Raw genomic sequence first — 19,089 nt, forward strand, 5'->3', positions numbered from 1 at the left:
TACGAGTACTTGGGGGCTTCGTTTTTGCATTCTTGTTACGGGTGACCATTGTGAGGAGAAGGCGCGTCCACTCCTGTTTCTTTTTTTTTTTTTTTTTTTTTTGGAGAATCTTCTTATTACAAGTCTCTTATTGTTCTGGGCTGGCACCCCCCCAAGGCAAACCCTCCGCCCCTCTCGCCTCGCGTGTACTGTACCATTGTTCCCTTTGAGGAAAAGAACTCCGTGCCAGGTGGGCAAATCCCTTGTCCTCGTTTGTGTGTTTAATTTGTTTTATTCAATGCCTATCAGCAGGGGAGCCCCTTTACCCTCCGCTTGCATCCTCATCCCTGGAAAAAGCACTTTGACATGCGGAGTGCAGAAGCGCTACCAAGTCCGCTAGCCAAGCACACCACCACCTTGGCCTAGTCGGCCCGGTGCCAGGTTGAAGAAAAGATGCAAAGAGACGGGGAAAAAAAAAAGAAAAAGGCTCAACAACTTGGGGGAGATTTTGGACCAAAAGATTACGCGTACTAACCTAGACGGGAACATCTGCGCTCGTTTTTCGCATTGTCTGCTGTTGTTGTCACGCGTGGGCTAAGCCCTACAGATATTAAAGCCGCTGGTCTTCTTTTTTCAGTGAGACTATAACGGAACGGGCAAAGCAGGGCGAGCAGAGCTCGACGACTACAAACGACATGTCGAAAAGGATGACGATGGGGCGTTGCCGTTGAAAGCTCAGCTTCGCAACCTCTTCCACTTGTATGCCTGCCGTTTCTCTTGATCAGTAGAGCGCTTCAATCTACGGCCGTGGCGCTGGCGCTGCCCTGCTGAGAGGTCAACGACCGGCGTTGTGCTCCTCGCGCCCATGGTAGTGTTGAATGGTGTTGTCTCCCGATTGTGTTGGAAGTCGGATAGCAGCGGCAAGTCACCGATGCTAGCCTACCGGTAGCCCGGGAAGAAGGGGAGAGGAGGGCGGGGGGGAGAACACTTTTTACTTTGGTGTAGGACAAGGCAGGAAGGATGTAGTGGTTGGGGACAGAAGAAAACGGCCTTGTCGTGTAACAGCGGGCCAAGACGCGCGTGGAGGAAAGAGAACATGCTCGCCCCGACGTTTAACGGCGTTTCCCGTGATACAAATGCAAGAGCCACATGTCTTGGGGGGAAAGAAATCGTATGACAAACGGATCAATTGAAACCATTGGTCGTGACGGGACAGATGATGGTGATGCGAATGAGAGACACGGCACGCGTCTCTTTGTGGTTGAACTGCCCGTATTTCGACTCAGACAGACAGACATGGACGCGCAGCTGAGACGCGTATCCCCTCCTCCTCCTCCTCCAAAAAACGTATTAAACCTCGGCCATGCCATATTGAAGGACGACGACGAAAGAGGCGCGCGTATTCGTAGATGGAAAGTCCATGGCGCATCGTCGCCGATGCCCTGTTAAATTAGCATGATTCGCCCTCGCACGCAAGGACGAGAGGATGCAGCCAATCACTTTCCTTCAGAGACATTCAAGTCTCACAATCATGCCGGAAAACCAAGTTGGAAAGTTGTTAGATTGCATGCATGGTGTACTCAAGTGCAGGAATATCTAAGCAGCGGAAAAAAAGCAAAATCAAGCCATCCAGCAACCCAATCAGTCAACACCATTCCACCTCTCTCAACGACAGACAGCACAAGACAAGGAAGGGCAACAGGCAGATAAAAATGATTTTGCATTCATGCAATCGATAATCACGGGCTTCTTGCCCGGCAAATACTCTAATGAATTACTTAACAAATGGCAAACGTAGAAAAACAATCCGTGACCTTTTATCAAACGCCGTGTGAGCCTTGTTGGCTCTTTTTCTTTACCGTGATGCAGTGTGCCTTGTATTGGTGCCAGTGACTTTGGAATATTGGAGCAGAAAGAGCAGAGGTGCATGTCGTGGAGCAAATCGTCGTACTCAGATGTGTGCTACGTTACGCATTCTTCACCAGCGACGGCTGCGTAGCGGCATGTTGTTGGCGTTGTTACCACCTGGTAATGTCGGCGTCAGAATTGTCGTCCTCCAAATTCCTCTACCAGCGTCGGCGAAACCCACCTCTGCCACCACCGCCGCGACCACGTCCCCAGCCGCCATAACCACGGCCGCCACCGCCGCCACCGAAGCGAGCCATCTCAGCCAGACGAGGGTCAATCTGCTGCTTCGCCTCCTGAAGAACATTCACAAGCTCACGAGCCTGCTTCTGGTCTTTCAACTTGTTAGTACATGGGAGCCTCCCTTGTCATCAGTTGTTCGCAACTTACTGTCAGTGGTAAAGAACGTAATGGCAGTGCCGTTGGCGCCGGCACGTCCGGTACGACCAATACGATGAATATAGTCCTCCGAATTGTTGGGGTAGTCGTAGTTGAGCACATGGGTAATGTTACGAACATCTTTTCAGAGAAAAGAAACATGTTAGCAGTCGAAAATACACACGTAGGCGTGTTACAGCAGCGAGTTGTTCCAGCGCTAAAGTGTCAAGTCGTGCAGACAGCTTCCACAGCTCTAGATAGGTTTGGCTAGGTGCGTCGGCCAGTCTGCAGATGCATCATCCCGATTTGCTAAAAGCGAAGGGCGAGGGGGGCAATCCAATTGCGGTTTGTATGCAAGTTCCAGTCCTGGAGAATACGAATGCAATCACAGGTCGTCCTCGGAGATCAGGGAGCCTAGGCAGACAACAAGCTTGATCAGGGTCAAGAGATGCCCACCTCCACACTCATACCACGGTGAGAGAAATGGGTATAAGGGTGGAATACGAGTATAGCAATGGTGCGGCTACACAACGGATCGAGACTCCAAGCATTGAGAACCACGTGGATACGGTCATTCCAGGCAATTGCGCGCAGTAAAGATGGCCCCTAGACACAAAAGAGTCAAGTATAACACGTGATTTGCTGAAAGTCGCCAAATGAGGGGGGGGGGGGATAGGTATGATACTCACCAATACCACGCGAGGCCACGTCAGTGGCCACCATGATGGGGCTCTTGTTGGTCTTGAACTGGTCGAGGACCCAGTCGCGCTCGTTTTGTTGCTTGTCACCGTGGATCGAAAGGGCGGGCCATCCGTCCTGGCGAAGGAATCGGGTAATGTCGTCGGCGACACGCTTGGTGCCCACAAAGATGAGAATCTTGTTCTCCTTGTTCTCCATGACCTTCTCAAGGTGCTTGATCATGCGGTCACGCTTCTCCATGTCGCTAACAACCTCGACAATCTGAGTAATTCTGTGGTTGGCAGCGAGGTCCATGGAACCAATGTTGACCTGAATAAAGTCCTGAAGGAAGTCGGAAGCCATTGCGCGGACTTCCTTGGGCCAGGTAGCAGACCACATGAGAGTCTGGCGGTCCGGGCGAATCTGCTCAATGATCTTGCGGATCTGGGGTTCGAAACCCATGTCAAGCATGCGATCAGCCTCGTCGAGTACGAGGTAGGTGACACGGCGCAGGTTGGTCTTTCCAGCTTCAAGCATGTCAATCAGACGGCCGGGAGTGGCAATGCAGACCTCGACACCGCGAGAAAGGTCACGAATTTGAGGGCCCTTGGGGACACCACCGTAGACGCAGGTGTTGCGAATGCGGGAAGAGCGACCAAACTTGGTGATTTCCTGCTGAATCTGAACAGCAAGTTCTCGGGTGGGAGCGAGAACCAGGACAATGGGGCCATCGCCAGGGGCAAGGAGGGGCTGCGCATTGATATGGACAATGGCGGGAAGACAGTAGGTAAGGGTCTTGCCGGAGCCAGTCTCGGCAATACCGACAACATCGCGACCGGAGAGAGCCATAGGCCAGCCCTGAGACTGAATGGCAGTGGGAGCAGGGAAACCCTGAGCCTTGACTTCATCCATAACGTAGCGGGGAAACCCAGCCTCGTCAAAGGTCTCTACAGGCTTGGGAACGTTGTTACCAGCAATGGTCATCTGGTGCTTGGTGCGGAAAGCCTGAACCTCGGCATCAGAGCGGTTCTCAACATCGCTGTTAACTTTGTAAAAATCCTTCTCGAACTTGGGCAGGGTAGAGAAATCTGATTGAAGAATTAGCGAATCTGACAATGTAGTGGGGTCATTTGGTATAGATGCATACCCCATTCCTGTTTACGCAGACCGGAGCCGAGAGCAGACATGCGGTCACCACCGCCGCCGCCGCCGTAACCACCGCTGCCGCCATAGCCACCGCTGCCATAACCACCACCACCACCACCATAGCCGTTGGATCCGCCGTTGGAGTAGCCATTGCTGCGACTGTACAAGGAAGGGTTAGCTGACTGCAAATGTGTGCAATCGGGTCTCGTCTATGGAGGCGCTGTTGGGTTGGCATGTAAACGCTGCCCCCTTTGTGTTGTCGCCGGGCAGGCTGAATAGACACTTCGTCACAGCCGCATTCGCGCCCAACAAACAGGCTTGCAAGACGGACAAGGGATGAAACAAAGGCAAAGAACTTACCCTCCGCCGAAACCACCACCGTAGCCGCCGCCGCCGTTGCGATCACCGCGATCGTCACGATCACGTCCGTAGCCTCCACGGCCACCGCCGCCACCACCACTGTAGCCGCCAGAGCGACCGCCGCGATCACCGCCGTAGCTGGACATTGTTGGATCTGCTTGTTTGCGGGTGGGTTGTCGAGTGTTGGGGGAATGCGATCGAGCGAGGTATTACAGAAAAAAAAGTATGGAGAGGGAAAAGAGCGAAGAGTCGATGGAGAGGAAACACCGAATACAAGATCTGAAAGGATGGAAGACACCTCTGCCGCACGAGAAGAAGGGGAGGTGATGAGAAGGTGATGATGTTTGAGGGGAGTATGAAGGGGCAACAGCAAGGTTAACAAAGATTTTTCTTAGCCTGGCCCTCTGAACGGGCCTTCCGCAGCCAACTTTTTTTTTTTTTATGGGCCGCACTTGACTCGAACCACGGGGTTCTGCTGTGCTAGCATGCCTGCGGAAATTTTTCGGTTCAAAATAAAAAAGTCAGATAACGACGCTTCATTGATTGGGTAATCTTTTGTGGGTCTGTACATATCTCGGCCTCTTGCGTCCGAACTTGCCTCTTCTCAAGGCCAAAGTACCCTGTACTTGGACAAAGTTTGAAGGGCACGGAAGAGCAAACATGGTTTGGGTGTGCCATACCTTTGGTAGGTAGAGGCCTTTTTGCTGTAGATCTGCTTCTGTGATAGGATGTGTTACGTCCATACGACGTGATTGGTAGCATGTGGGACGTCGTCTGCAATGCTGCCTCGATTTTTTGCTTCTTGTATGCGCCTCCACGTTGAACTAGACACACCCTTTTTGCAACCCCACAGCATGCACCAAGGTACCAGTTGAGCAATTCACACACAGTCACACCAGAAGAACGACCGCCTACAAAGGTGGGCAAGGAATAAAGTAGAACTGCTTCGTGGCCGATAACAGGTGGCCGAACCGGGACGCGTGATGGCGTCCTTTTCTTTATCTCTACGAGCCTAGACCCAATTCTATGATATCGAACAAAGAAAACTCATGACGCGAAGAAAAAAATGGATGCACGTATTATACTCCAACACCGGGAAACAGCTTCCCACCCAAAGAGTACCGTCTTTGCCCATCAGACGGATGGCGGTGTTCCTGCCTTGACTGCCGAGGCCCCGTCTAGAGGGCCTGCATTTTGCGCGGCAAGTTTTTATTCTCGAGAAATATCGCGACCAAAGGCCTTGGACTTGAGCCAGTCGAGGATAACCAGAACACGGTTGCGAGCTAAGTTTCGGTTAGCATATGAAAAATGTGGCAAGTAGAAGACAACCTACTGCTAAAGCACATGGAGAGGTAGGCACTTCTCCAGAAGAGATAGGTCAAGCTACCACCAGTGGCGAGGTTGCCGTTCCACCAGCTGACGTCGGCGACGGCCTTTTCGCTGCCAATGTAGGCCAGGCTGCCCTGGTGAGAGTAGCGAAAGGGCTTGACGTCCTTGATGCGGCGGAGCTGCTTCTCGAGGAGCTCAATCTGGTGAGCGTCGTCGGCCGCGTTGCCAGCCTTGAGGTTCATCTTGCTGCTGAGGTCGTGGATGCGGGCCTCGAGGCTCTCCGTCTTGGCCATGTTGTTGAAGAGACGGGCGAGGAAGCTGCCCTCCTGGGAGGCGACCTGGGCGGTGGGGGCGTAGCCGGCGACAGCGCAGTCGCCAACGGCCCAGACGTCACGGGCACCCTGGACGACGAGGTACTCATTGACGGCGAGACCGCGGCGCGAGTCCTTTTGGGCGGGGATGCGAGCCATCATGTCCTTGACAACGGGGCGCACAGCGTTACCGGTAGCCCAGACGAGGAGGCCGTAGGGAATCTTGACGAGCTCCTTGGTGCCGTCGGGCTTGCTGATTTCAGCCTCGACGGTGTTTTCGGTGACGTTTTTGACCATGGTCTTGGTCATGATGTCAATCTTTTCCTCGCGCAAGGTGTTTTCAGTGTAGTCAATGAGCTGCTTGGAGAAGGAGGGCAAAACGTTGGGCAGCGCCTCGATCAGGGTGACCTTGAAGCGAGGGCTGATGCCTGGGACCAGCTTCTTGATGTCCTCTTCGAAGAAATCTTGCAGCTCACCGGCAAACTCGACACCGGTAGGGCCGCCACCGACGACGACCATGTGCATGAGGCGTTTCATCTCTTCTTCGGACTGGCCGCGGAGAGCGGCGGTCTCGACGCAGTCCATGATCTTCTTGCGAATGCGCTGAGCATCGCCAATTTCCTTGAGGAAGCAGCTGTGCTCTCTGACGCCGGGGATACCGAAAGTGGCGTTTTCGGCGCCAACGCCGACGACGAGCATATCGTAGGGGATCTCGGTGGTGTTGGTCGCGCCCTGGACCTCGGACTTGTCAACGACGGTGATGGTTTTGCGTTCCGTGTCGACGTTGGTGGCCTCGGCTTCGTAAAAGTTGGCGGCACCCTTTTTATGGCGCAGAATGGCGCGAACAGGCTCCATGATGGAGCGGTGCTCAATGAGGCCGGTAGTGCACGAAGGCAGTAGAGGGGTGAAGAGGAAGTAATTGCGGGGAGAGACGACAACAACATTGTAATTTTCGGTGTCGAGGTTCTTGAGAAGGGCGACGGAACCCCAGCCGGTGCCTTTTTGGGAGTTAAGTGTCAGTAGATGGCAGTTGGAGGGGGTAGAGGGTCGCGGCCCGGTGACCGGAGTAGTCGGCCGCACGATGCGTCATGTCACATACCTAGGATAACGAGGGTCTTCTTGGAGGGATCGGGGACAAACTGCTCGCCGGGATTGCGGTCGTCGTAGATGACATAGGCAGTATAGCCGAGGGTTCCGAGGATGGAGAGGTAGGTGAGGCGCCAGATCCAGCGAAAGGTTGTGCGCAGCTTGCCAGGCCTGGGCTTGGGGGCCTCATCGGAGTAGGGTCTGCGAAAGGCGATGCGGCCGGTGACGGCGAGTCTCATGGAGGGCGAGGGACGGGTGGCGCATCGCGAGGAAATTGAGGAAGCGCGCGCAGCGGCGGAAAAGGTCCTGGCAACGATGCGAGCGTTGGAGCCGGCGAGCTGGAGACCAGGTCTGGCAACGGCAGCCATGGCTCTCGATGACGAGGCCATTTTTTTCCTTTGGGCTGTGCAGTCGTGATAAGGTAGAGGTGTCGAGTCAATGCAAAAAAGAATGCGCTCGTTTCGACGAGATGAAGAATTCGTGAGTAATGGGATTCTCCGAGGTTAACTGCACAGAGTGCATTCGCAATTGGCGAAATGGATTGATGGATGGTGGTTGAGAAGAGAGAGGCGCAAAGCCAGTTTGGCCGGAAGGGAGAGCTTGAGCTGTTTGCGAGTCAAAAGCTCGAGCCAGTCATTGGTCGTTAAAAAGAAAGAATAAAAAAAATCTCTCTTTCGGACAATTGGCAGGCCAAGCCAATCCGAACACAGGCAAGCCAAACAAATGTAAGAGAAGCCCACTTTGACGGCCCTTTTAACGGTGCTTTGCAAGGCTCGAGCGGGTTCAGCGGCTTCTCGGGGGACTCAGGGGGGAGTTTCGGCGGTTCAGCGGGCCTCTTAGTGGTGAGGATGTTCTTTTTCAGCGGCCTTGTCCGTCCGATTACAGAGCTTTCAGGGGGGTTGGTTGCGGGTCCGGCAGGCGCTTGATGCCTGTCATTTGTGTCCCAAGGGACCCTGTTGGCTGCTAAGGACCCGCTGTAATCGACTAAGATGGCCCTGCTCGTTAATGACGCAGTCTGCGATAAGACTGGAGATGGACGGCCAAGAATTTTTTTTTTTACAAAGACGAGATGAGGTTGTAGATAAGGGTAGAAAGGAGGAATAGAAAAAAAGGGCACACGAGTAAGTAATTATGTGCGTGATATAGACGAACCCTAGCCCATTGCCTACCGAGGTACCTACCTATATACCTTGTTGTCGTGAAGTCTTGTCCCTACCTATTTACCAGAATATTCCTTGTTTGCGCTTCGAACGCTATCTTCTCACCATGACCAAGAGCTGCCACATGCACATCTCACAAAGCTTGTGAGAATCCCACACCTGTCCCCGCCCAGCTGACTGCCATATTACTGGCGCGCCCGTCCCGGCGCCTCTGCATTACTCTTTCCTCCGCCTCGCGCCATGCGACCTTTTCGTCAGCCGCATGATCATTATCTTGCAAGACGGGAATCTGTGTTTCAAGATTCCTTGATCCGTGATTCTCCGGCCATTACAAACTTCAACTCCCGTCGACTCTGCTTGCACGCGCCCTGCCCGCTCTGCCGACTGCCAAAGCGGCCCGGTAGCTCCCGCGCGCTTTGCACATGCCGAGGTGCTCCGGTGCTCCCGACCCTTTGCGCCAACCAATGCGCAAAGGACTCTGATGACTGCCCAGCAAATAGATTTGCGGAGAGGCTCTTTCTTCTGACGTTGGGGAATACAAGCCCCTTTGAAGCCACCCATTCACCCGTCGTAGTCCACGTGTTTTCCGCTGGCCCAGCTGCCTCCATCCCAGTCATGTTTTCGACTTAGCAAGAACCAAGCTTCTTCTTTAGCTTGACCGGGTCGGGAATCTCTCCATCTCTCACCAGACGTTCGAGCTGCTTCTTGTCAGGCCAGGTTTCGTAGCACTCCAGGTATTCTTCCGCGAGAAACTCTGCTATAGCAGGACCCAAATCAACGCAGAGGTTGCGGTAAGCCTCCATGTCCAATGTTCCGGACCACCTGTTCATGCCAGCTGGGTAAAACCCAGCATACTCCCAGTCAAGCACCGCCTTGACCTGCAGCGTCTCCATATCCATCATGATGTTGTGCGCCGCCAAGTCGCCATGCTGAAAAATATACTCGGCCGTCTTGCGAGGCAGAGTTTGAAACGCCGCCTTGTTGCCCTTCCACGGGGGTTGTGTGTCAATGGACAACCAACGAGGTGGCATCACAAAGCCATCTAGACCCCTCTCTCTGGACTTTAGCTTGGAGAGTTGAGGTAAGAAAACGTCTGTGATGAAGGCAAGAGCGCTTGAGTAAGCCTGATCAACACACGTCTTGCACACTTTGTCCTCTGTATGCTGTTGGGCTTTCGGCCGCAAGCAGCCCTGCTCTTCCATGTCGTGTAGCATGATGCCATCAAGTCGCTCTGTAATCAGATATCTGCGGCCGTCTGGGTGTATTCCATGCTCAATCAGACGCGGCACAGGAATCGTCGTGTTCTTGGCAACAAACTCCAAAGCCTTGGCCTCGTTTGTAATGCGCTCGTGATTCCTGTTCAGTCCATCGTCAGTCGCTACAGTTTGATCCAGAAATCTCACTCACCATGACCGAAACCATATGAAGATTCTACCGTCCGGTAGCGTCTCTGGCGGATGGGGAAGTCGAGATGTTTTTTTGAAAGTCGTCGCGGTAAACTCGTATGCAACATCGAAGCTTTCCACCGATTCTAGGACAGGGCTCGTCATAGCTGCCAGTCGTAAAGAGGCCAGAAAAGAGTGCTATACAGCAATAAATCACGTAGTAAGCTTCAACTTGACTGTTGTAATGTGAAGTTGTGGAATTGTTGAATCAATGCAGGCAACCACTTGTTGCCCAGGTAGGCTGCCAGGTGACACACCGTCCCGAATATTACATGGACAAAATGTCTTGCACTTGGTTAAAACGGGAGAAGTGGGATTACTTGTGTAACATACACAATCAGGCTCCCAGCACTCAAACCAATGGTGCATAAATGGGGCGTAATTGCCCCGCGCGTGTGAGTGTTTGTGCAGATCAAAGACAAGGCGCATATAAAATAATGTCGAAAAGAAAAGACTGTCGACTTGCGGTCTGAAAATGCAGAGTTATATGGAGTTTGGTAAATCTTCTATTTGAACTATTCTGTGACCTCGTTTGCAAAAGCTCCACGTAGCCGGCAGCAACTACCTAGATAGCAGAAAGAACTGTGTTCTTATAGTCTTCTAAGAGGCTAGAAACAAAAGAGAGCCGAATTGGCTATTCATTTTGATAGTCAAGAGTGAGATCTGAGGGTATTTCCCGTTGGTCGGTGATGACTTTTTGTATCTAGTCCGCGGCGCGTACTTGACAGCTGCCGAGATTCTTCAGGCGTCCATCAGTCGAGCATCAAACCATTGGAAAAAGTACTAATCATGAACCGTATATTGTATGCCTTTTCTTCTGCTCCGTACATTGCAGATGTAGCGCAAGCATGCGGCAGGAAAACCGGATAAAGAGGGTAGCCGAGCGAGACGCCGGCACCTTTTCTTTGTTTATCGATGTGAAGAATACTCCCGGCCCCGTATACTGCATGTACTTATATAGTTTACATGCATTTATTGAAGGTAATGATTATTGCTTCCGCACGAGCCAGTGTTTGTGTGACCCAGGCGTCTGATCTGATGAGCTGCGTGCATTTGGAAATGGTGCTTCGTCCTGCCGTTACCGGAAAAACATGTTTAAAATAATATCAAAATTCGATTAAACCTTTGAAAGCTGTCTCAAAGTCTTTGAGTGCTTGCTGGTTGCTCATTTCCGAGATTGACGTGGCTGCAGATGGGAGAGCGCGCAGAGGGCAGCAATGCGCCTTTTACCCTACCGCACTTTCCAGAACATTCTTGAGTAATTCAAAGAATAATATTCACACACTAAAGAAGTCTCTCATCTAATGAATTTTAACTGCGGCCCCGATCTGAAGGTGTACATTGCTTGCTGTCAACGAAGAATTGCACCACACTTCAAGCACTGACTTATAGACATGGTGACGGTTGCCTTGCATCGTGTACATTTTTTAGTCTCGGCAACAGGGTTGACCAGCTCAGGAGCTATTTCATCATGTTAGTGGAAAGTTAAAAACCCAGAGAGGGACTTGATCACTCACATTCTGTCGAATGCATTTTGATGCTAACGTTGCGTGGCAGGTCTGCTTAGGTTGACTTTTACGGCAAGTTGATGGTGAAGAATTTTGATTATTAGAAAATCCAAGACTTTATGTACTCTAGAGAATACATACGGGTAGCTGGTGATACAGACACTTTCTGAACCGGTGAAGCTGATTAACCAGGTAAGCTGATTGACTGCCTGAACATGTCGGGATGTGCAACATCGCACATAACCAACGGGAGGCACCTCCTTCATCAACTGAAGCGCCCGGAAAGATGGAAATAGAGGTAAAAAACTGCTGCCTGAAACTACAAGTAAGAATACGGAAGCACGCAAAAGCATCGGTGCAACTGCAATTCGGCCGGAGAGCCCGGGACTGTCAACCCGACGACGAGTGTGCAGTCGTTCAACGTGCCCTCTTTCAAAGATGTAATCCTGGCTGCAAGTCGGAAGAGACCATAAAGACTTGAATACTGGTTAAGACAAATAGTGTACTCGGATGCCGTTTCAAGAAATAATGTCTAGCCCGTTGGCTTACAACACATCACTTGGAAACCAACACAAACTCGACCCAAGTGGCGCGACACCCGGACCGCGGTATCTTGCCGCGAGATGAATGATGCAAAATACATGAAGCTACGTGATAGATGCAGAATTTTCTTTGTGCGATTCAATTAAAACTTGATTGAAAGTCAGCCGGGGCTACTTGCACGCCGCTTCAAGCTCAGCATCAATCTCAGCATCAATCTCAGTATCATGGTAGTGCAAGCTGCGTCGCTTACTGCCGCTTGCTTGCTTGCAGCACGCTGACTGGGCAGTTAAGACCAGTTTAGAATGAGGGCAAAATGAACATGATTGATTGAAACAAGTCTTATTGAATGACATGTACCATGATATCAATGAGCCCCCGCCTCAAGAAGCAGCTCCAAGCCACAAGAACAAGCGCCGACTTGGGCTCGGAACAAAAGTTCTTTGTTTCCAAGCAAAAAAAAAAAAAAAAANAAAAAAAAAAAACCAATAAATAAATAAATAAATAAAAACAAAAGGTCCATGCAGCCCCCAAAGCAATAGTAATATGTATATGTTATCGCGGCATCATGCCTATGTTGCCGCCCCTAGCTCTGGATTCGGGCCGCATAATGTGCTTCTGGAGGCGGCGACGCTATCCGTGTCAAACAACGTTTAGCCCCAGGGCCATGGACACGAATCATTTACGGCATCGGATAAACAGCCAAGATGAGAAAAAAAAAGGGAGTTTTGATTTAGCCTAACAAGGTGCATTATAGTGGTCGCTTCTCTGCCATGCCCAGCCTTGTCCCTCACACGTTCTAGCGATTCGCAGGGCTGTTGGTGTAGATGTAAAGATGCCATTGAATCTGAGCAAAGATGAAGACTACTACTATTACAAAGCCGACATGAGCCCTAGCATCCCTTGGCACTCGAATTAAAAAAAAAGAAAAAAAAAGGGGGAAAAAAAAAGAAAAAGGAATTGACCGAGGAAATTTCACGTGAAGCAAAATGCCTTGCCTCATACCCCTGTGGTAAAGCTCGCCTCTGACACTATCGCGTGCGTTTCTGAAACGCGTCGATCAAGCATCTGCGACGCCGAGTGTCTAGTGTCCACAAATCAAATCGTTAGCTGCCGCAGCCAACCCATCCATGCCCATCCATTTGATTTTTTTTATATGGCAGTTGGCAGATGCAGAAAAAGAGGTAGCCCAAGGCTCGCCCTACAAGATATTGTGCATGAGATGGCGAATATCTTTCCTTTTGCGGCGTATCATTGTCAACATGTTCCAACATGCCCATCCCATCCGATACCGCGTCACAGGTACGGATTAGACTCACTAACTCACTCAATCCCAGCCCATCTCGGCTTGACACCAACCTCCCAATCAGAAAACCGTCTCTTGAGTTTCCTTTTCATCCTCTTCTTCTCTCACATCTTTGTAAATGTTTTTATCGTTGGTTCCTTCTAGTATTACTTTGGCCCCCATCATGATTTCTGTTCGGCTAGCCCTCCCCCCCTTGTCAACTACAAAACCCAGTCATGACTTGCACCGTCCGGGCGAGAGACCCGACCCGGTACGTAGCTCATACATTGCCGTCTCAAGTCATCGCCCCCCGGAAGTTTGACGTTCCTTTCGCGTAGACATGGGCGGCTTCCGACCACGGAATTCTGCCCTGCGCTGGTTTCCCCCCTCCTCTTTCCCCCACACCTCTTGCCTTGCCTTGACACACTGCTGCATTCGTTTTTTTTTATTTTGCCCCTGCTTTGACTAGCTATGCAAGTGATGCCTCGCGCGGAAACAACATGCCCGGAGGAGTTGGACTCAGTCGTAGCCGAGCCCCTGGAGCTCTTCCCCCTGGCTCGCGTCTCGCGCAGCTGTCCTCCGACTAGCTATTCCTTCGACTAACAGACAATTCCATTCCTCGGTGCTCGGAGTCGCCGCCCCGTTGGTGCTTTGCAGGTTGGGATACCGTAAACACCCCCGATGACTTAGACTGTTACAGACTTGATGCAAATCGTCCTGCCAGAATAGGCAACGTTGCGTTCAATCATCTCATTCATTACTATCTTCTCTTCTCTGTCATTTGCGTTTTCACTTTGTTCATTTCTCCTCTTCGAAACTTTTGTGCCTTTCTCGCGACCCTTTGTCATACAACATACAGCCTGATACTCGGGAAGTCCTCCAACTACAGCATCGGCTGAGTGTTGGCACATATTGTGATGCTTCCATTCGGCTCTTCTCATTGATAAGCGGCCTGTACGACGAATGCTTCCCCGCTAAACCCCCCATCTCAATATGGCTCCCGCCGGTATCGAACAAGCTGCCAACAAGCAGTCCACCACACCAACACCAACCCGCTTCTTCCCGGAATGGACGCAAGAAGATGACAGCGATGTTGAGATTGCTTCCATTGCCCGAAGACAGCGAGTTCGCTTCCGAGCTGCCAGTGTCGCAGGCCGACAGAGATACCAATCACCGCCACGTGACGAGCGGCCTTCCCGCCGAGATGTGAGCCAAGAGGCCCATGAGATTCGTGTCATGCTCCAAGAGCGAAAGCTCGAGAACCTGGCAAAGGGACTCGGTGCGGCGAGATCGACTTTTGCCCACGGCGTGGGCGCCGCCGTAGATGCCGTCGCACAAGGCTTCAGCAACTCGGGCAGTGCTGCGGCCTCTGCCTTTGCGGAAGGCGAAGGGGTCGCCGGCGCAGCGAGCGCCGCTGCGGAAGCAGTGTCGGATGGCATACACAAGGGCGCCAGTGAAGCAGCCCAAGCCGTCGTCAGCGCTGGAGGCGCTCTTGCCAGCGCTGTGGAAGACTCGGTCGAGGATGGGAGCAAGACAAGCACAACGACTAAATATGAGGCGCCTTCACCGACGCAGGAGCCGCCTCAAGTGACAGAGACGTCGCCCTCGCCATCATCAACTTATTACAATGACCCTGTTCCTCCAGAAATCACCGACAGCCCAGCTGAGGATGTACCCCCTCCCAAGGCAGAGCAGCCTCCCAGTGACTTTTCCAGTGAATCAGGATTCAGCTCATCGGTACTAGATCGTCCCCCCCAATGGTAACATGCACACGCAGCTAACACACCATAGGCTGAAAGTTATTCGGCAAGCTCATCAGATGAAGAACCTACCCCCACAGATGACAGCCAAAAGATTTCGCTCAGCACTCTTGTCCCTGGCGCAACCATTACTGGCCCGAGCGGCACCCGTCTACAGCTGACGCCCATCCTGACTAACCCTCTCCCGGCTGCGACGTCTGGTATCAAAAAGGGCACAACCGCCAGCAACAATGACACGACGCCACCATTTGCCGTGGCCCCTGACCGTACCACAATGATTACCAGCATCTCTCCGACCTCGAACATGACACCCAATCAGACAGGGGGGCCAATCGCCGACTTAAACCCCAACGGTCCGGACCGGGAGGAGAGTAGTGGTGGTGGTGGTGGTGGCGGCGGCGGACTCAGTACCGGTGGCCAAGATGCTGTCATGTCCATAGGCGTATTAAGTATGTTGATGCAACGGAGACGGAACGCAGCGGTTTTGCTAACTGTAGTACCCATTAGTCGCTGTTTCTGCAGCTGTTGGCATTGGATACTTTCTCTGGCGAAGACGCAGGCGAATCATGAACCCTGATTGTGTTATTACCGGCGGCGGCGGCGGCGACTCACCCAAAGACTTGTTCAAATCAACACTTGGTAGAACAAAACAGGGTCTTATTAATGTTGCCAGACGGATTCCCTATCTCCGCGACAAGTTTCCCCGCGACCGCGAGAACAGATGGGACCATCTCGGGGATCCATACGGCGACTATTTCACGGAGAAGAGTCAGAGTGCTGCCAACGCAGTAGCTTCTTCTGCTGGCTTTGATCCGGCTGCCAATGAGAATCGCAAGCTCGAACCCGTCACGATACAAACTAGCTTTACACGTACAGGCTCAGCTGCCTCCAAGTTCAACAGCACCGCTGGTGTCGGGGGCACATTCTCGACAGTCGGCGTCTCCTCGAATAATCTAGACGCCTCGGCGCTGGGCATCTCTTCAGTCGCAGAAGCCAACGCTCGGGCAGCAGAGCCTGGCTCCGACTCTCGGGGACAGTCACCCTTTGCAGACCCGGCCGACGACACACCAATCAGCCCGACGGCGATGCCGCCAGCGCGCTCTGCCTCGCAGGCTCGACACCTGGCAGGCAGCGGCCACGTCACCAAGCCGTCCCTCTCCTCCACCGCTCTAGAGTACAATCTGACCTTGCCCTCTGCCCCTGGGGGCGCGCGCCGCATCAGCGATCTGTCGTCTTTGTCGTCTGGCTTTGGCGACGGCGACATTTTTGTGCCGTCCAAACAGGCGCGCAAGTCGACCACGTCGAGCAAGCTTCAAAACGTCATGAGCCACAGCGACAACAACAACGATAACAACAACAACGATAACAACAACAACAATAACAACAACAGCAGCAGCAGCAGTAATAACCGACACAGCACCGCCACGACCGTCACCACCACCACCACTCGCGGCGACACGCGCCGAGATACCGTCTTTACCGAAGCGTCTGAAGACTCGCCGCCGCGCTTCCGCACCGTCAACTCATGGGTCCGCCAGCAGTCGGGCCGCGTAAAGCGCGCGAAGCAGCGCGAGCAGGACGCCGCTGATGAGTCGGGCACGCCGCCGCCCGTGCCGGCGATACCTCCGGAGCAGGACTTTCGGCTGATGATGCCGGATGGCGAGGTGCCGCGAAGAGTCGAGGATACGGAAACTGGGGAGGGAGACGCCGGCGACTGGGGCTCTCAGACGAGGAGCGTGCTAAGCGGGACGATTGGGGCGGCTCGTTGATGAGACGGGGGGGTTTTTTTTTCTTTTTTTTTGTGAGAGGAATATAGAGGTGATGCCGAATGTAATCAAATACCACTAGCAAGAAAAATACCACTACAAGAAAATACCACTAGTAAGAAAATACCACTTTGCAAAGAAGAAAAGACAGTTATATAGAGATTCATGTCTGCGATGGACTACAAAATTCTGTGATTTCAAGTTGCATGTTGGCTAGCAGTCCTAAATTTCAGAAGAGTTTGCGTGTGTCGTTGGTCTATATAAACTTCCGGCCATGTATTCCATGATTTACTCCATCATTCTATTTCGACAGGAGCTTTTCATCATGTGCTCAGTTCGGATCTCATTCGAGGGAAACATTTCGTGATATGCCCAATTGAATTTAATTCGATGGAAACATTTCGTGATATTCCCAATTTGAATCTATTTCGACGGAAACATTTCCCAAAAGCCAATCTCCATCTACCATTGCGTCAGCACTCGTCGTCAGAAAAGGAAAAAAAAAAAAAAAATAAAATAAAAAAAATAAAAAAAAGACAAACCCTTGTTCCGTGGATAAAGATCTTGACCAGCTCCTCTATTCTCGCAGGCGAACAGTCACGAATTCTCTTCTCGATGAGATCTGCAAAGAAAGTGTCAGACCCAGTACGCTACACTTGCACCCCCCCCCCACGTCGAAGTCTAGCAACATGGGTTGAAAAAGACAAAACAACAAATCGTCGCAAAACTATCCCGGGACTCGATGCTCCCGGGCCGGACACATTGAACAAAAAGCGGGTGCCAGGGACGGGGGAAAGACGTACCGGAGCCGAGACGCACAGCCTCAACATAGTCTGCCGCACCATAGGTTTCTATCCACGGCCAGTACGTGTTGGCCTGCTGATCGCGGACAGTAGCCGGGTGGGCGGCGAGCATCTGCGCGACGGCGCCGTAGCCCAGCAGGCACGGCGCAAGGGCTATCTGCAGCGCGAGCAAGTCCTCGGACTGGCCAATGTCGAGGACATAGCGAGTGTAGGCGGTACAAGCTGAAAGGAGGTGAAGAGTTGTGTTAGTTTTTTGAATATGTGTACGTCTTGGGTGAGCATGTATATATCAGTAAGCATAAAAGGGGGAGATACCTTGAAGTTCTGGAGTGGCTTGGATTTCTTGCTCAGAGATGCCAAAGCCCTTGCAGTAGTTGATGTGAAGGTCCATTTCGCGGACAATGTGGCCTACAATCTCGTTGGACTAGACGCATAATCATTGTAAGTAGTGTAAGTAGATGAAACTTGGGTTCAAGGAGAGTCTTGGACAAACCGCGTACTCGTTGAATGTCGGTGATATTCTTGGCCTTGTACGCTGCTAGAGAATTCGCACGCGCAAACTGTACCTAAACATTCCATTCATCAGCTCCAAGGTTTACAATGACATTATGAAAGAAAAGACACGTTACCAGGAATAAATAGTCTTGGATGATGTATCCTTTGAAAGATTCCAGAGGCAGTGTCCCGTTGCCCAAGGCCATGACAAACGGATGATGGACAAACTCTTTCCACACGGGCTGCACGTCGGGCCGCTCCAAAAGATACTCGACAAAATAACCACTTGATAAAAAAAGAAGAAAGAAAATAAAATGTCAGCGCACAAATCTTGATCAGGGCGGTTTTGGCAAAAAAAAAAAATAGTTGGAGGGCACGTACGGCGAAAATGGCAGCGCGTACAACGAGTGAAAGTGGTTCAGCGGCCCGTTGCCGCCGCCGAGCCGCGGCGCCGTCCGGATACCCGCCGCTACGTACCGACACGCCGCGCGCACCGCCGTAGGTACGTCCTGCCCCTTGGCCAAGTGTGCCGAAATCGCCGCTACAAGCAAAAAAACAAAACATCAGCAACATTGATCAGCAAAACAAACTCCCGCAAAAAAAAGTTAAAAATTCTTTTCAAAAAAGCTTTGACTTACACGCCAGTGAGCAACCCGTGCCGTGAGTGCTCGTGCTCGGTTGAAACGGGCTCTGCACCTTGACCACCTCTCCCTCGGGCCCAACCAGCACGTCAACAACCACAATCTTGTCCGCCGCGTCCTTGTCCTCGTCCTCGTCCCCGGCAGCGGCAGCCGTCATGTCGGCCGCGCGCAGCGGCACGTGCCCGCCCTTGACGAGCACCCACCGCGGGCCGAGGCGGTCGCGAATCGTCTGCGCGAGCGCCTCGAGCTCGTCAACGCTGCGCACATTGTCGACAAGACGCTGCTCGGCAATGCCATTCTCGGCAAGGAGAAGCTTGGCCTCGGGCACGTTGGGCGTGAGAAGCGTGGTGCGCGAGAAAAGACGGTCAGAGAGGTGCTTGATGGCTTCGTGGGGGAGGAGCTGTGCGCCAGAGGTTGATACCATGACCTGTTTTGTCAATGGGGGGTTTTATGTATTAGCGAGAGGGCTACCGCCGAGTTTTATGTACGAATACGGAGAAGAAGAAGAAGAAGA

General features: G+C 52.2%; 5 protein-coding genes across 5 annotated transcripts; 1 reads left to right on the forward strand and 4 right to left on the reverse strand.

Moving 5' to 3' along the window:
- Nucleotides 1-1,957: 1,957 nt before the first annotated feature.
- On the reverse strand, nucleotides 1,958-4,592 carry BBA_03760 (DEAD/DEAH box helicase; the record flags this gene model as incomplete). The annotated part of the gene is made up of 6 exons (XM_008598857.1): nucleotides 1,958-2,004; nucleotides 2,069-2,218; nucleotides 2,275-2,403; nucleotides 2,952-4,028; nucleotides 4,088-4,245; nucleotides 4,447-4,592. 6 exons carry the CDS (start codon nucleotides 4,590-4,592, stop codon nucleotides 1,958-1,960), a joined length of 1,707 nt encoding a protein of 568 aa, XP_008597079.1.
- A 1,063-nt stretch (nucleotides 4,593-5,655) lies between these two features.
- On the reverse strand, nucleotides 5,656-7,561 carry BBA_03761 (NADH dehydrogenase; the record flags this gene model as incomplete). The annotated part of the gene is made up of 3 exons (XM_008598858.1): nucleotides 5,656-5,729; nucleotides 5,780-7,084; nucleotides 7,186-7,561. The coding sequence occupies 3 exons, from the start codon at nucleotides 7,559-7,561 to the stop codon at nucleotides 5,656-5,658; spliced, it is 1,755 nt and encodes a 584-aa protein (XP_008597080.1).
- A 1,397-nt stretch (nucleotides 7,562-8,958) lies between these two features.
- BBA_03762 (protein kinase subdomain-containing protein) lies at nucleotides 8,959-9,882 on the reverse strand (the record flags this gene model as incomplete). The annotated part of the gene is made up of 2 exons (XM_008598859.1): nucleotides 8,959-9,688; nucleotides 9,740-9,882. The coding sequence occupies 2 exons, from the start codon at nucleotides 9,880-9,882 to the stop codon at nucleotides 8,959-8,961; spliced, it is 873 nt and encodes a 290-aa protein (XP_008597081.1).
- A 4,221-nt stretch (nucleotides 9,883-14,103) lies between these two features.
- Nucleotides 14,104-16,639, forward strand: BBA_03763 (uncharacterized protein; the record flags this gene model as incomplete). Its single annotated transcript, XM_008598860.1, has 3 exons — nucleotides 14,104-14,847; nucleotides 14,902-15,319; nucleotides 15,378-16,639. The coding sequence occupies 3 exons, from the start codon at nucleotides 14,104-14,106 to the stop codon at nucleotides 16,637-16,639; spliced, it is 2,424 nt and encodes an 807-aa protein (XP_008597082.1).
- A 420-nt stretch (nucleotides 16,640-17,059) lies between these two features.
- On the reverse strand, nucleotides 17,060-18,999 carry BBA_03764 (phosphomethylpyrimidine kinase; the record flags this gene model as incomplete). Its single annotated transcript, XM_008598861.1, has 8 exons — nucleotides 17,060-17,098; nucleotides 17,179-17,258; nucleotides 17,440-17,661; nucleotides 17,755-17,863; nucleotides 17,940-18,005; nucleotides 18,069-18,219; nucleotides 18,316-18,475; nucleotides 18,573-18,999. 8 exons carry the CDS (start codon nucleotides 18,997-18,999, stop codon nucleotides 17,060-17,062), a joined length of 1,254 nt encoding a protein of 417 aa, XP_008597083.1.
- Between the last annotated feature and the right edge of the window lie 90 nt (nucleotides 19,000-19,089).

Source organism: Beauveria bassiana (genome assembly GCF_000280675.1).
Source record: "Beauveria bassiana ARSEF 2860 unplaced genomic scaffold BBA_S00008, whole genome shotgun sequence".
Lineage (NCBI taxonomy): Eukaryota > Fungi > Ascomycota > Sordariomycetes > Hypocreales > Cordycipitaceae > Beauveria > Beauveria bassiana.